Source organism: Malania oleifera, chromosome 3, assembly GCF_029873635.1.
Source record: "Malania oleifera isolate guangnan ecotype guangnan chromosome 3, ASM2987363v1, whole genome shotgun sequence".
NCBI lineage: Eukaryota > Viridiplantae > Streptophyta > Magnoliopsida > Santalales > Ximeniaceae > Malania > Malania oleifera.
Window position 1 is genome coordinate 40850834 of NC_080419.1, and position 15250 is coordinate 40866083.

The 15250-nt window shown below is 37.9% G+C and overlaps 1 protein-coding gene across 6 annotated transcripts in view; it reads right to left on the reverse strand.

Annotated features, from left to right (window-relative positions):
* The window catches only part of LOC131151071 (uncharacterized), a 55919-nt gene extending 40936 nt beyond the window's left edge, over positions 1-14983 (reverse strand). For 4 of the 6 annotated variants that reach the window (XR_009135684.1, XR_009135685.1, XR_009135686.1 and 1 more), the window contains exons 1-10: positions 14398-14951; positions 13174-13326; positions 12919-13035; positions 12716-12800; positions 5159-5267; positions 4977-5044; positions 4768-4893; positions 3749-4671; positions 3265-3465; positions 3090-3150 (exon numbers count right to left, since the gene is read on the reverse strand). Coding sequence is in view for 3 of the 6 variants with exons in the window: in XM_058102246.1 (XP_057958229.1) it covers positions 3090-3150; positions 3265-3465; positions 3749-4671; positions 4768-4893; positions 4977-5044; positions 5159-5267; positions 12716-12800; positions 12919-13035; positions 13174-13326; positions 14398-14501 (1947 nt within the window). In the remaining 3 variants the exon portion in view is untranslated. Of the gene's footprint in view, positions 1-3089; positions 3151-3264; positions 3466-3748; positions 4672-4767; positions 4894-4976; positions 5045-5158; positions 5268-12715; positions 12801-12918; positions 13036-13173; positions 13327-14397 lie in introns of all 6 variants that reach the window. The other 2 variants (XM_058102247.1, XM_058102249.1) reach the window with 2 other exon arrangements.
* Positions 14984-15250: the final 267 nt, after the last annotated feature.

Sequence of the window (15250 nt, forward strand, 5' to 3'; positions counted from 1 at the left end):
GGAAAGACCAGGGGGAGGAAGAGAGGAGTGCTATGTTCAGGATGAGAGGGATAGGCTTCGGGGATGAACAGATTTAATATGGCTTTCTTTCAGGATTGTTGGGAAGTGATTAAGGGGGATTCGATCAAGGTGTTTAATGAATTTTATTTGGAATGGGATTTTGAGTAAGAGCATCAATTACACTTCTATTACTTTTGTGCCAAAGAAAAGTAGGTCTACCAAGATTGCAGACTACAAACCTATTAGTCTAGCATTCAGCGTGTACAGGATTATCACTGAAGTACTAGCAAACAAGCTGAGTGCAGTGCCTGCTAAGACTATTCTAGAGCTCAAAGTGTGTTTTTCAGGGGTAGGCAGATAGTGGATGCCATTTTAATTGCCAACAAGGTAGTGGAGGGCATCCAAAAGAAGAAAGGAAGAGGAGATAATTTTTTATATGGATTTTGAGAGAGCTTATGATAGAGTTGGTTAGAATTTCTTAGACAAGATTTTTTTGAGAAAGGGATTTATGGAGAGATGGTGCCTTTAGATGAGGCATTACTTGTTCAACGTGTTCTCTTCTGTTATAATGAATGGAACCTATCTTGGTCTAGTGCCTCGAAGGGTGTTAGACAAGGTGACCCAGTCTCCCCTTTTTTTGTTTGTTTTAGCGGTCGATGTTTTAAGCAGATTGCTTGACAGGGTGGTCGATAAGGGTTCAGTGAAAGGTTTGAAAGTGGCAAGGAAGGGGTGAGCCTTTCTGCAAACTTTTGGGGGTTGTGGATGGAGCATGATGCGCATATTTTCTAGGGAAGAAATTGTCTCATTTGCTGGTTTGGTAAAAGATACATTATTTGGCTTCTCCTTGGTGTGTGGGGCAAGGGAATTTTAAGGGGGTGAGCTTTTCTGATATTTAGCGCAATTGGCATTATATGTTGAAGTGTTAGTTCATGTTGCTTTTTAATCTCTTGTTTTTTAGTTTTTGGGTTGTTTCTGTGTTTTTTATCTCGATTTTCCAGATTTTGTTAAGGAGATGTCTTATTCTCTTGGCTTTGTATTATTATTCTACTAATGAAATTCTTATTTTACTAAATAAATAAATAAATAGTGGGAAGGGAGGGTTTGGTGGTTTCTCACCTTCAATTCCTGATGACACCATGTTCCTTTTAGTGACCATAGTCCATCTCTCATGAATATTTTGATTCGTCTTCATATTTTTGTGAGGATATCTGGGCTTAAAGTTAACATAGGGAGAGTGGTCTTGTTGCTATTAATTTGACTACTGATCAAGTTAGGGAGCTAACTTTGCCACTTCGGTCACAGGTTGTCTTTGGGTAGTAATCCTAGGTCACTGAACTTTTGGGATCTGATAGTGGAGTGTCCTAGCGTCTAGATGGTTGGAAGGGGGCATTATTTTCTCTAGGGGTAGAATTAATCCTCTTTTTTTTTTATAACAAAATAAGATATCATTAATGGAAAGATAATTTTCAAGAGGTAGAATGAGAAATCTCCCGAGACGAACTGAGACTCTCCAAGACTAAATAAAAAACATCAAACATAAAAAATGCGCAAGAAAAAATCATTTAGTCAACGTGCTCCTCCAATCTCTTTCCTGGAGATGCACTTATTTTGCAGAGATGTGGGGTTTATGGTTGGAACGCAATACACGTATTTTTTCGTGGAAGAAGCTGAACTCCTTTCTGGTTTGGGAGAAGATTCACTACCTGGCTTCACTTTGGCATGTTGGGTATGGGTGCTTAAAGGAGTGAGCTTCTTGGATATTCAATGGATTGGCTCTATTTGCTCACTTGATTCGTCTTTTCTGTTATTCTTTTCCCTTTTCTGTCAATTTTTTTTTTCATGTTCTCTCTGTTTTTCTCTATGTCTTTTCTAGGAGGATGTCTTATTCTTCTCTTTGAACACTCCTGACCTTTTAATGAAATATTCTTCTTTTGCTATCAAAAAAAGAAGATAGAGAAAAGAGAGAATTACAAGCTAGGAGAGGACAATAGATCCTCAAAGCAAAAAGAAAGGATGGGGGGAAAGAAAAAGGAATCTAAAATACTAAAATATAGCCAAACCTAATTAAGAAAACTCCTCTTTAAGCCCTACCCTTCGTTATTAATAGAGCTCTGAAGTCTTTCCAGTTCTTGCTAACTTTTATTCGCTTCTCTTAGCCCCATCCAACCAAATTTCATTCCTCCATGATCCCCTAGGCTCCAACTACAAACCCATTGCATCCAGAAGTTTTTTAGCACATACATCCCGTGCACAAAACCTCCTCCACAGGATTGGGTAATAACCCATGCCTACATTGATTAGTCACAGCCAAATATACACCCAAGCTCCATTCCTCATAAATAATAATATCCCCCAAACCTTCTAACAGAGAAGGAGGCACACAGGAAAGAACCCCCAAGCCACTGCATGAACTAAAAGCTTAAGCTGTTACATTGTGGGCAAACAATGCATATCAACCGTCTTAACACCCCCTCGCATGTGCACCAGAGTCATGTGCAGGATAAACCAATGAATAACACCTAGAATGGAAAAATAAGGTAAATTATCACAAATATAATATAAACATGGGAAAAAGGATTCCAAGAATTAAACCTTGGACCTCCCAACAACTTCAACTCTCATACATTATGTCATCAAACAATTGATCATAAAGCCTAGGTTGTGGCAATGCACATGAAGCCTATAACCCAAATGACTCTGTATTTGATAAGAATGAAAGAAGAGAAGAGAAATTCTCATAGAACTCATATGGAACACAATTGAATGGGATCATATGTTGGTTTAGCCCACTTTAGAACAATAAGAGAAGTGTATCATCTAATGGAGGACAACATTCTACATATTTAACACTTGCTGGATGCATGTGCTCATTGTTTTTATAGCAGTTATATTCTACTGCCAGCTGAATAAGGAAATGTGAAATATACATTTCAACTTTTTATTTTTGCAAGATTTTTTTAGATACACTTCCACATAACTTTGAAATTTTACATAAAAATAATTAAAATTTCAAAATTTAAATTATAAAATAAATGCATGTTTATTCAATCCAATCCTTTTAACAAACTTATCTCCAGAAAAAAACTGACCTGAATTGAAGTTAAACAATGAGCAGCTCTGATAGCTCGTGATGCAAGCACTAGGCCAAATCTAAATTTTAAAAAATAAAAGCATCAGATTGTAACCAAAACAAGGTCAATGAAGATTAAAATTTGGAGAAAGAATGATCACATGACAAAGATTAATTAGAGGTTTAAACTTTACGTTGCCTCTTCAAGGGAATATATCCGAAGCTCATACATGACTTGGTGACCTGAAATTGGGTGTCGTGTAGGGGATGTTGCAGTCCCAGTATCATGGTGCATCATGCCGTGTAATCCAGGATCAGCTTCCAAATGAGGCAGCATACATGTGACACAGGCTGCCAAAAATCTCCCACAAGGCGAAAAATGGGCACCCATTTCACTGCAAAAGAAATACTCGATATGAACAGTAAAAAGATTTGGCCCATGATACCATCTTGCTTACAGTTTCTAAGATAAGATAACCAGAAAAATCTACCAAATCCAATATTACTATGATTAAGCTCATATATTACTTCATAAAAAGATACAGGTGACAGAACTACCGTATAGTAGGCTACTCATATATGATTTTGATTGCTGATGAGAAATATTTATAGGCTAATAGTGTCTAAAGTTTAAAGTGTGAAATTCCATACCATGTTCACAGTAAAGAAAAAATATACCTACAAAGCACAGCATGTGGTATGGTTAAGCGACATCTTTCTTCATCAAGAGATGCACATGGATTTTTTACATCATGATGCCATACTCTTAGCTTTACTGTACAAGGTAACTCCGCAGCTGCAGCTGCCGCTGCTGCCAGTGATGTGGCAAATTCAGAATGATTTCTACCCGTAGCAGATTGAGGATCATTTTCATCCTGTACAACATTAGCACCTTCAAGAGGTACAGTTGTGGATATTATACGTGAGTGCGATGAATGATGTCGCCTTCCTGTAATGCTGGGTTGGCCAACGGTTGCTGATGCTACTGAGGAACCTATTACAGCTGGAAATTCCACTTCACTAAATGCAAATGAATTGCCTTGAACACCGCCAAGCAGATGTGTCGGGCGCTGGTTCGCTTGGCTTCGGCCCATTAACCACCCTTGCAAGAAAGGTAGCTCCCAGTGCATTGGGTCCCCAAAAGAAAAAAACTGATTACTACTTTCTTCAGGCTGCACTTCCATAGCATCCATAGCTGACCGAGAATGTGCATTCTCCACTTCACCCAAGAAAGAACTAGATCCAGTTTCCTCTGGTACAGGAGATGAGCTGCTAGGTTCTACAGGAGACAACAGCAGTTCATATTGCCCCGATGGAGTAGAATATGTCAGGAGACGCACTGAAGCAGAAGTATCCACCCTCTGTTGTGCATCACTTGAACCAACGGTCCTATCTGTATGCTGTGAAATCATTCTCCCATCATCTCCAGCACTAGAAAGCCAGGTTAAGACAGGTAGAGGGATGAGCGGTGGTTCATCTGTCAAACGAGATCGACTAGTAGAATGAGCATCTGCCACATATACAGTAGGAGGGGGATAGCACAAGTAGCCTGAAGAAGTTGCAAATGTCATTGGGGAATCAGATGAATCGAGATCATTGACCTGCAAATCAACACAGTAAAGAGGATCAATGCGATAACCCTACAGGAGTGAAACCTGGAGGGCATGTATGTGAGTTAATGGCACCAAAGAATTTACCTCGGCAGTTAAAAGAAATGGAGCAGCATATGGGTGGAAATGCACAGCTCGAAGCGAACGTCGGGTTTTCAGCACAATGGTTGGACGTGACATCTCATCTCTCCGACTATAGTGCCATATGTACAGCTAACACGTAATTTCAAGGTCAAACCATTGTGGATTGATCGAATTGGATTTTCTATGTAAATTTACAAGTCAAGAATCCTCACCTTATGGCCTGAAGCTACAGCAAGAAGTTCCCCATGCGCATGAAAGGCAATAGAAGCAATTGGACGGTCTACACAAACAGAAGGAAATCAACCAATTAAATTAACCCTACAAAGGTAATCTTCTGAGCAGGCTACTGTTGCTGACATTTGAAATGATGTACAAGATCCACAGAAGTAATTACAAAAATCACGAGATCCTATACACTCCGCAGTATTGGCATTCCATAAGCATACTTCATGATCCAAACTTCCACTTGCAAGTATTTCTGGATACAAGGGATGAAACCTGGCCTGAAAAAGTTCCACCGCAACATCATATCAAAAAGAATAACCACAGAAATAACAAGTGACCAGGAAAAGATACTCATGCATAAACCAGTAGGATACAGGCAATGATGTCTAAGGACTACAGGGGAAAAAATCACAAATCAAATAACATGCTTGGATGAGCAAAACAAAGAAATAATGGCAATTATAACAAACTATAAACAGAAATTTTTTTTTTATCAGACTGACAAATTACAACAGATTATAGACAAGAAATTGCAATATATTAAACATGGATGCAGTGATATATATCTGCTAGTAAAATAATATTATAATACCATAGGAGATGTCCATTGAAGAAAATGCAGCTTGTTTCTAGTTTTTCATAATAGGTTTTCTCCAAAATTGTACACAGTGAGAAAGATGTGCCCTCAGTAAGTCATAGAATTAAGCAACATGAAGGCATTAAACAAACTCCCAGCAAAATAGCATATCAAGCACCTCACATAATAATTGCTTAAGAGGTCTGATGAAAAAGGAACTCCTTTAATTAGTCTCCTTATAAAAGCCAGGAGCTCCCAACAGGATACCTAGATTCCTTTTAATGTAACAGAACATAGAACTCAATCTAATTGTAAATGGCCCAAAGTATTGTTGAAAAGAAGGCTATTACAAGTGCTAGCTTCTCCCGACTGTCATGTTAAAAAAATAATCTCCCTAAAATAAAATGGATATTTCAGTAAATATTTCACTAGACAACCATAAAAATCCATAACTCAGAGTAACAGACACATCTCCAAGCCAGAAATCAATAACACAGCTAGAGTAAAAAAAGTTTGAGCTTGAATGAGATTGGACTCAAATTCATTGAATTACAATAGGAAACCAAAACTATTCCTTTCTCTCTTTCATTTTTGTTCTCATTGAAAATCCAAAATAAACACTAAATAAACCGCACTCCAAAAGGGACTAAGAGAAATCACATGGGGAGTTGGACTTCCACACAATTTTCCGATCACCTAGCCGGTGATTCAAGCCACCTTAATCATTTTTAAGACTTCAAAAGAAATATAGCTGGATGATGGGTGCATCTTTGGAGGGATTATTGATAGGAAGGCCTTTGATTTTAAAAAAGCAGAAGGTTTTTTATGGTCCATAACCAAATACAATAGCATGGCTATGGATCATCTTGCATGGAAGAAGTTTTCAAATGGTTGTCTGCTGTATGTTCAAGGCTATTAACCATTGAATGACTCTGAAATTATTAGAAAATGCCAGAAACGTTTTTTGTGTCTGTAAAGAATTCAAATCAAGGAAGAATATAACTTGATATTCCTGATAGGATTGAGACTGAGGGGTGGTCATGGTCTGTAAGGGTAGTTCAAGAGTTGGTGTATGGAGTTGGCAGCATGTCACAAGTCAAATTTGTCCATGGTTGTTCATGTCCATGGCTGCTTCCCTCGTGCCCATCGAATTGTAGTCCTGTATATATGTTGTAGTTATACTTTCAATATTAACCTTGTAATATGCAGAAGTTTGCTAATAGTATGACGACTCAGAAATATAGATGTTTCCTGCTGCCCCTGCAAAAATTGCATATAAGGCTCTATAACAGAGGACTAGCAGATTAGTATTCCATCCACCTCCCTAACTACTGTAGCTGTTAGCTTGTGCTTGTATGCATTGCATTTATCCAATGATTGAAATAAGCTTGTATATCCCCCACTTGTGCATTGTCTTGTTTAAAATTCCATCCATGATATACTTTGTAGATCCATGCTTTAATTTGTGTTGCTTATTGTGCATGCATTGTATTTCCATGTGAGTCTTGTTTACTTGGAGGGTATGAGCTTGGTTAGTGGGCTTGCCTAATGGACTTGGCAAGCGCCACAAGTGGTGCTCTTGTTCACTAGTGTGCATACAAGTTTCACACCATGATAGTTGGTATCAAAGCTTAGGCATGACATATAGCCTAGCAGGTGATCCCTCAGTATGGATGGATTGTGGAATGTGGAGGTTTCTGGTGATATAAGGTAATGAAGGCTACAATTTTGAAGGAGATAGAGACTCTAGATTGTTTGAAGGATATAGATCATTTTTTTGAGGAAATGGCCTTGAAGAAAGTGTCTCTTGAATGACGGTAAAGGTTAGCTTCAAATTGACAAAGGTGGGCTGTAATAATAGGTTTTCTCATAGGCGGTAACCAGTAGTAGGCAAAGAATGAGTGAGACAAAGAGTTTTGAAGAGTTGGGCAGATATTGTTATGAATCCTGATTTGACTGCAAAAGAGTTTTGAAGAGTTGGGCAGATATTGTTATGAATCCTGATTTGACTGCAGAAGAGATGACCAGGATTTTAGGAATCATTATTCAGAGAAGGTGGAGACTAGACCTATGATTGAGGGGTTGAATTGGTTTTAAGTTTTTACTGTTGAAGAGGCCTATTGAGGAGGAAGAGGTTGTTATTAAAGTGATTTTTGGTAGGGAGAAGAAAAAAGCATTGTGGCATCACAGGTTTTAGTTTAGCTTTCTCTCAATAGTGTGGGGAAGTGGTTAAGGTTGACTTGTTGAAAGTCTTTCAAGAGTTGTTTGCTAATATAGTGATCCTTGAAAATGTGAAATCCACTTTCATTGCCTTAGTTCTTAAATGATTTTAGAGTATTGGTTTGAGTTTGACCACTAGTGTAAAAATTTTTGCTATTGTACTCGCTAAAAGACTGAGGGAGGTTTTAGATAATACTATATCTAGTTTGCAGTCTGCTTTTGTTGGTGGGAGACAAATTATTGGATGCAGTTCTCGTAGCTAATTATGAGGTTGAAGATGACAGGAAGAGCAAAGTAAAGGTCTAGTTTTAAAGTTAAATTTTGAGAAGCTTATGACTAGTAAACTAAAGATGTGTGGATACAGTTTTAGATAAGAAGGGTTTTGGTTCAAAAGGTTGCAAGGTTCGATTAGGGGCTCTCTCTCTCCTGGTTCTTTTAAATCATATCAATGGTGAACCTAAGATTTGGTTTTCAGCCTCTAGAGAGCGAGGCGAGGGAACCTTTTTTTCCTCTTTTTCAATAGGAAAAGAAGAATTTTCATTAAAAGATCAAGAATATACAAAAAGGAGAATAAGACATCTCCCTATAGAAAACCAAAAAATAAAATACAAAAAAAAAACCAGAAAAACAGCATAAGAAAGAAAAAGAAACACAAAAAAAACCACAGCACGTACAACCAAGCCACCAGATGTCACCAGTCTCATTGAATATCATAGAAGCCCACTCCTTTGAAATGTCCATAAGCAACACACTGCAGTAACGCCATGCAATGAATCTTTTCTCAAACCAGCAAATAATTCAACTTCTTCCACGAAAAGATGCATGCATTACATTCCAACCATAACTGCCGCAACAATGCGAAAAAAAACAAATGCATTTCCATAATGCAGCCCTGTCCTTTCTCCTTGTAAAACCCACAAATGAAATAGCCAAAAAGTCTGCCACTGAATCTAGACAAACCCAACTCTCTCCCAATAAACAGAATAACCTACTCCACACTCTCCAAGCAAGATCACAATGCAGAAAAAAATAAGATGCTGTTTCTGAACTATAATAACAAAGAGGAAAAGAAGAATTAGAACAGGTCAGAAGCTCACGAAATGATTTACATGAATGCACCCTTGAAGGATCCAAGGACCAAGAATGAGGATCCACTCCCAAAGAAATACAACAATTATTCAACAAAATCAACAAGGAGGAAAACTCGTCCATCTCCCTATCATTAAAGATCTCAGAAAAATGAAAATCTCAAGAAGCCAGAGGACTATCCAAATCAACAAACAAAATAAGCAATAACAGTATTCTGCCCTGAGATCAAATGGAAGATGAGGAAAAGAGGTGGACAAACAACATTCCCCAACGAAAGATCGTTCCTGAAACAAATATGAGAACCCCTTCCCACCACAAATTTGGCATGAGGGATGAAGAGGGGATAAATCAAAGAGATAAATCTCCACAGGCTCTCCGAAGAACATCTAAATCCCAAATTGGTAGTTCCACCCATTCTCATTCTCCCCCAAACTTGCTTTTTGTGATTCTACGCCAAAGGGGAGAATACTCTAAGGGAAACAACCAAATCCATTTAGGCAAATAGCAATGTTTTTAGACTCCAAATTTCCAGACCCAACCCAGCCTCCAATTTTGACCTACACACAACATACCAAGCTCACCAAGTGTCCTAATGAACCCCGACCCCAGGCCACAAGAAATCTCTCATAATTTTCTCAATATTACTAGAAATCCCCACAAAGAATCTTAAAAATAGACATGTACAATGGGATACTAGATAGACGAGCCTAGATAAGAGTGATTCTACCCCCATGATAGAAAAAAGTCCCCCTTCCAATCATCTAGATACTTGGCCACCCTTTCCACTACCAAATTCTAAAAATTCATAGATTTGGGGTCTCCCCCCAAAGGAAACCCAAGATAAGACAAAGGCCAATCCAACAAACCATGCACCAAAGCAAAGGATGACTCCTAGTCACTCAAGCACATTAATAGCAGCTAAACCACTCATCCCCATGTTAATCTTAAGCCCACAAATCCTCAAAAATATGGAGAAGGCCCAAAATACTCCTAAAGGATGAACTATGGTCATTAAAAAATAAAATAGTGCCATCAGCAAACTGAAGGCGTGAAACCACCACGCCCTCCCTCCCCATAGCTAGACGCCTAGACCTTTCACCAACCCCCCATCCATTGCCCTATCCATCATCCTATACAAAACATCAGCTACTGAAAAGGAGAGTGGGTCCCCTTGTCTAATAACCCTCGAGGCACTAGACCATGATTTTGTTTTTCCATTCACTATAACCAAAAAAGAACACACTAGATATGTAACCCCTCATCCACTAACCCCATCTCTCACTAAACCCCTTCCTCATAAAAATTTTATCCAAGAACACATTAGGCAAGGGGATCCTTTATCTCTTTTATTTTTGCTATCGAGCTATGATTTGATGTTTTGAGTAGGATGATTGATAGAGCTAGTGATAGAGGTTTTTGTTTATGGCTTTAGTAGAGAGGGATGATGCAGTTGTATTGCATTTGCAAATACTATTTTATCATGTGTAATGATAGGTCCACTTCTGTAATACTCTTTCCATCTTATAGACTACTCTTGCAGTGGGCTATGACTGACAGAGTCCCATGGCAATCCTCAATCTCCATGGTTTTAGGATCCACTAGTTTTCTTAGCATCTTGATGGTTGGCAGGGAACCTATTTTCTTTGAGGCTAAGCTTTCTAAGGTTTATCTTTTTATCCTTGTTTAAGTTTCTTGTTGAGGTAGTAGCTAAGCTAGATAGCGTTACAAGAGATTTTTCTTTGGTTGAGGAAGTTCAAAAGAGGAATCATCTTGTGAGTTGGGATGTTGTTTGAAGGCCTGCGGCTGAAGGAGGGTTGGGTCTCAAGAATTTAGTGTCCGAGAACATTGCCCTTGTGAGAAAATTGCTGTGGTATTTTCCTTGGGAAGCTATTTCTCCTTGGAATAAAGTAATCAAGAGTAAAATTGGCTCACAAGAAGGCCCATAAATATTGAAATGGATGGGATGCAAATGTTAAAGTTAGAGTTCCTCATGAAGGCACATGGAAATTTATCTTGCAGATTGCATCCCTTTTATTTCCCGATGTTAAGTATAAGCCGAGAGATGGTTCTCAAGTTCACTTTTGGGAAGATCTTTGGATGAGGGAGCATTGCCTTTTCCGTTCCTTTTTGTTCCCTTTGGACTTTTCCATCTTACCACACATCTTAATGGGCCTATTTCAGCCTTTTTGATTTTTGATGGGGACTGAGTTCCATGGTTCTCCAATTTCACAGGAACCTTAATAACAAGGAGGTCAAGAAGCTTTCTTTGCTATTTAATTTGTTTGATTCTTTTCAGCCTTCTTATAGAAGGGATTCTATGACTTGTGCTTTGGATGGTTTCCATGTGTTCTCTAGCAAATCTTTTTATTCTCATTTGATTCGATCCTCTAATTCTTTACTTTTGCTAATCAGTTGCGGAAAGGGAAGATTCCCTCTGAGTTCAAAGCTTTTGTGCAGATGGCCATCATTAATATAGTTAACATCAACATTATGTATGTTGCAGATTAAAAGACCTTACAAGGCCTTGCCACCTTATATTTGTTTGATGAATTATTCTAGCAACAGATCTCATGCTCACCTCTTTCTTTATGGCTTGGAGTTTATGGAGTAAGATTTTTGGATTGCTTGTGAGTGTTGGGATTGCCCTATTTCCTTGGAGGCTTTAGGAAGTGTAAAAATGCAAGAATACATGTTGGTGTGCAGTTTTTGCTATTTTTTTGGTTGGGCTAGTTGGAGAAGAATGCTCCTATTTTTCACGATTGCCTTCTTCTTCTTCTTTTTTGTTTTGAAGTCATCTGATTTGAGACAAGGTCATCTTTTTCACATCATTGTGAGTGCTCTATTTATCTGGTTGTTTTAGTGTTTTTTATTTTATCTAACCTTCAGCTTGATTCGTTGAATTTTTCAGTATGGTCTTCTCTATATTGTGCTGGTTTTTCCTTTTTTTTTTTTTTGTTTTGTTTTGGAGGACTGCTTATGCTACTTGTACATTCCAGTTTCTCTTGATAAATTCCTTTTTCTATGGGAAAAAAAAAAAAAAAAGAAGGAAGACGAAGGGTGACTTGTGTTATAGATGGCTCCCAAAAAGATATAAATATTAAAGGAGTCTCCAAAGGGAGAAGAATCTTCAGAATGAAAGATAAAACTTGACATGTCATTTGATTGTTCATGCCGCTCCCCATAACAAATATAAAATGAATATTAATTTGTGCACTGTCTCTGGAAAATAATTACCTCCCCCATGGATCAAATATTGATTCCTTGACAAAGTAATATCAAACTTAAGTAAAAAGAATAGATTTTGAATTTCAATATCAAAGAATAACATGTATACTAGGACATATTAAATTTAATGTTTGTGTGTGTGTGTGTGTGTGTGAGAGAGAGAGAGAGAGAGAGAGAGAAGGAAAAAAGAAGAGAGGTTTCATTTAAAGAGAAATAGATATCTAAGGTAGATTAAAATGGAAATGTGTGTGTGCGTGTGTTTGTGTGTGTGTGTGCATGAGAGAGAGAGAGAGAGAGGGAAGGGAATTTACTTGGGTTAGACTCAATAAATATGATCCCATACTTTATTTATTTTATTAAGTAAACTTCTAAAATTTGAATTGTCTCTTGGAGCTAGGTGCATCTTTAAAATTAAAACATCTAAAAAGTCTGAAAATTAAAATTGACTTTTGGAAGCGAAAGACACCATGCAAATCTCTTCATTACATAGTATGCATTGACATATCAAAACAGCCATTACTATCTCATGATACTTTAACATGTTTCATCTAACAAAAGATAAAGTTAAGTTGAGTCGATAAAGTGGAGGGGCACAATATCAAAACTCAGGCTTACCACCCAGGGTGTCCTCCGATGACCAGTCAATACCTTTAAGCATCTCCCAGTTTGGCAATCAATTATCTTTACTGTATGGTCTCCACTACAAGCACACAAGAATGAATAAGGCATTTCTGGCCATAACAAACACAGCTTAACTCAACTAAGCCTTACCACAACTGTTTGCATGAAGAACATTAAGACAAACTAAAGCAACTTACTGTGTAGAAGCAAGAGTTTTTCCATCAGGACTAAAGGCTGCCGCTATAGTTGACCTAGGAGAGGGCAGCAAAGTGCAATATTCAGCAGATAAATGCTGCAATGACTCTGCCTCTACCCTAAAATAATGACAAAGTTCCAGCCAATCAGCCAACAACCCAGCTTAAAGTGAACATACTGATTACTGACAATGCAGCATGGATATCTCTTGCAATGTGTAAAGATTACTGAAGAATAACTGAAAACCCAAGGATTACCATGAGATGAGACCAACTCTTGGATCTCCTTGTGATTCAAACTTGGTCCCATAAAAAGCCACATGGCACTTAGAAGCTTTGCCCCATAACCTTTTTGATGAACGGCTCACTCGAGGAGAAACCTCTCTTCGCACTAGCAGTGGAATGATGTTGCTAATGTTACCCGGAAAAATGTAAAATTAAACTAAATTAGACAAAGAAGAATAAGCAAAAGGAATGACAGTGCATTTAAATAGCTAAACTTCTGAAGCTAAATGTTTAATCAGCTGCTTCCATTCAGACCTTTGAAATAATCAGGGAAAGTAAAGAAAAGAAGCTTAAAATTTCCATAGAAAGAAGCCTGTTTGACAGCAATGCTTTAAAATTTTCCGTTCCTGCCTCTAGTTGTTTACAAGCAACAGAAGTATAACTAAAGAAACCATTAAATGCTTTGTACGCACACTCTCTGAGCAAGGGATCAGACCAGAGGGAAATAAACATGCGAAGACTTATACACCCCCACCTTGGAATTCTGATGGCTTGATTTAACGCAAACAATTGTGCCAAGAGTATTGATGGATTGAAATGAACTTGGCCTAAATTGGTTGAAAGTGCATGATAGATATAACAAGATCAGTAATATCAAATTTCCGATGCTGCATGTATGACTATTTAAGATGAAAATAAATTCAAGATGAGGCTGTCCCTTGAAAGTGATTTTGAGTGTGGACAACATGCTTTGATAATAGTATAGTTTAACTTGTAAATTCATAAAAAATTTGCAATGCCACTCAACCCCAATGAGAGAAAAACCAGAAATATTGTTTACACAGCATTTTGGAAGCTCTTTTGCTTTTAATATCAACAATGCAAAATTTCCTTTCAAAAGCAAACAGGTACTTCAAATTGCTAACCAAACGACATTGAAATAAACATTCAATAATTACAGTCAAGAGTGCAAGATATGAGTTCCCACGCATGATTCTTGGTACAACCTACAGCTTAAACCCCACATCAAAAACCCTATTTGCCACTTAAATTGCACAAAGCATATTCATAAAATTGTCGAGATCTCCAATGCTTGAAACCAAATCAAATTATCCAAATCTTGTCAAATTTTAAAAATAAATTGATCAAGACTACAGCAGACTGTTCAAAAACAGAGTTCCAGAAAGGAAAAAAATGGAAAACATAAAGAAAATTCAGAAACCCATTAAAGAAACGCAAATCCAGGTTTCCTCTAACCTGCGACGGGTACTGGGCTGGCCCGAAACTGCCTGAGGAATGCGTGGCGGAGCACTGGATGTTGATGCATTATTTGAATCGCCCGCCCAGAAAGAAGCCCTCATAATTTTCTCGAGAAAATCTCATGGCCCTGTAGTTCCCAGCATTCTAGATTTTCCACGAAAATGTTTAAGGAAAATAAATTAATGAGGATGTGCAGTGTGCAACATCTATTGTGCCGTTGCGGTCTAGCCCGGAGGGTTGGAATGCTCGGAGGAAGGGACTGAACCTTTCGGACATATATGTAATTATTCGTATTCTCGTGGTGCGGTTTAAGAATTCAACTGAATTTGGTCCGGAGCAAGAATTTCCAGGAACCCACCTACTATTTTATCCAAATGTTCTGGGAACTGGGAAGTAGGAACCCTCAATCCCTCATGGAGTTGCGTAGGGTACTTCAAGCATTCATGAAGTTAGCTCATGAGTCCTGAGTCCACAGTAGCAGCTATGTTGGGCTTTGAATCCATATCCCCCGTTCAGGCGGGTATAAAATTAGAGGATGCGATCGGCCCTTCCCTTCTTTTTTTCTTTTTTCTTTTTTTCATTCTTTTAATAAAAGAGAAGGCTGCTTATTTTAATTAAACCAATGAACCCTGTTTTAATATGTTATTTATGTTAGTTAATTAAATGGATAGAAATAGTATTGCTCACTATGAGTCCCTAAAATATACTATTTTAAGCCATCATTTATCTTTATTTATCTTCATTTATTTTGTATGTAACCCTTTGTTATCGTATTTCGGAGGTATGTAAGGTTTGTTCGTGTTTTAGGAAAAACAGGTTAAAATCAGGAAGTTAGGCATTACGAGAAGGC